The sequence below is a fragment of the Charadrius vociferus genome, unplaced genomic scaffold (assembly GCF_000708025.1).
Source record: "Charadrius vociferus isolate BGI_N301 unplaced genomic scaffold, ASM70802v2 scaffold332, whole genome shotgun sequence".
NCBI classification, from domain to species: Eukaryota; Metazoa; Chordata; class Aves; order Charadriiformes; family Charadriidae; genus Charadrius; species Charadrius vociferus.
In genome coordinates this window covers 4482029-4483128 of record NW_009647418.1, presented here as the reverse complement: position 1 = coordinate 4483128, position 1100 = coordinate 4482029, and the positions used below count along the sequence as shown (strand labels likewise).

General features: G+C 69.7%; 1 protein-coding gene across 1 annotated transcript in view; it reads left to right on the top strand.

Annotated features, from left to right (window-relative positions):
- Positions 1-1100, top strand: part of TRPV4 (transient receptor potential cation channel, subfamily V, member 4) — a 6740-nt gene that overhangs the window by 1303 nt on the left and 4337 nt on the right. Inside the window, exons 2-4 of the mRNA XM_009880380.1 lie at positions 75-247; positions 488-640; positions 888-1033. Coding sequence (XP_009878682.1) covers positions 75-247; positions 488-640; positions 888-1033 — 472 coding nt within the window. The remainder of the gene's footprint in view (positions 1-74; positions 248-487; positions 641-887; positions 1034-1100) is intronic.

Sequence of the window (1100 nt, the reverse complement as noted above, 5' to 3'; positions counted from 1 at the left end):
CGCCCCGAGCTCCTGGCGGGGGTTGGAAACTGAGGCAGTGGCTCCGGTCCCCAGCGCTGGTGGTTTTCCCGCAGGAAGCAGGCGCCGGGCACGAAGGGGCCGGCTCCCAACCCGCCCCCCGTCCTCAAGATCTTCAACAGACCCATCCTCTTCGACATCGTCTCCCGGGGGTCCCCGGCTGGCCTGGATGGGCTCCTCTCCTTCCTCCTCACCCACAAGAAGCGCCTCACGGATGAGGAATTTCGAGGTGAGCACGCGAGGCTGGCCTCGCCCTGGCACCCCCATGGCATCGGGGCTGCGCTGGGCCACCGGTGGTCCCCGCGTCCCCGTGGGGATGGTGATGCGCAGCCCCGACACGAGGGGCTGTGGCGTGCGGTGCCCGGGAGGAGCGGGGGATTTGGCCAGGGTGTGCAGGGGTGTGGGGCTGGGCACCTCCGTGGCCCGGGGGGGTTCACCCCGGTCCCCCTTCAACACCCTCCGCTCCCAGAGCCCTCCACGGGGAAGACCTGCCTGCCCAAGGCGCTGCTCAACCTGAGCGGGGGCAGGAACGACACCATCCCCCTTCTCCTTGACATCGCCGAGAAGACGGGCAACATGCGGGAGTTCATCAACTCGCCCTTCAGGGATGTCTACTACCGAGGTAGGGGGGGTGTAGGACCACCCCCGGCCCTGCCCGGGCACGGGGGACCCCAGGGATGTTTGGGGACTGGAGCAGCAGGGACCCAGGGGAGGATGGAGGATGCTGGAGGGCTCGGGGAGCGGAGCAGCGAGGACCCTGGGGAGGCTGGGAGGCTCTTGGGGACGGGAGCAGCAGGGACCCAGGGAAGAATGGGGACACGGGGGACATCATGGGGTGAGGAGGGGGCTGACGGGCGCCCGCGGCGCAGGTCAGACAGCGCTGCACATCGCCATCGAGCGCCGCTGCAAGCACTACGTGGAGCTGCTGGTGGAGAAGGGAGCGGACGTGCATGCCCAGGCCCGCGGGCGCTTCTTCCAGCCCAAGGACGAGGGTGGCTACTTCTACTTCGGTGAGCGGGGAGGGAGCCGGGGGGCCACCCAGGGTGAGCCCCGGGGATGCCCTCGCGGTGGGTCAAGGGCGA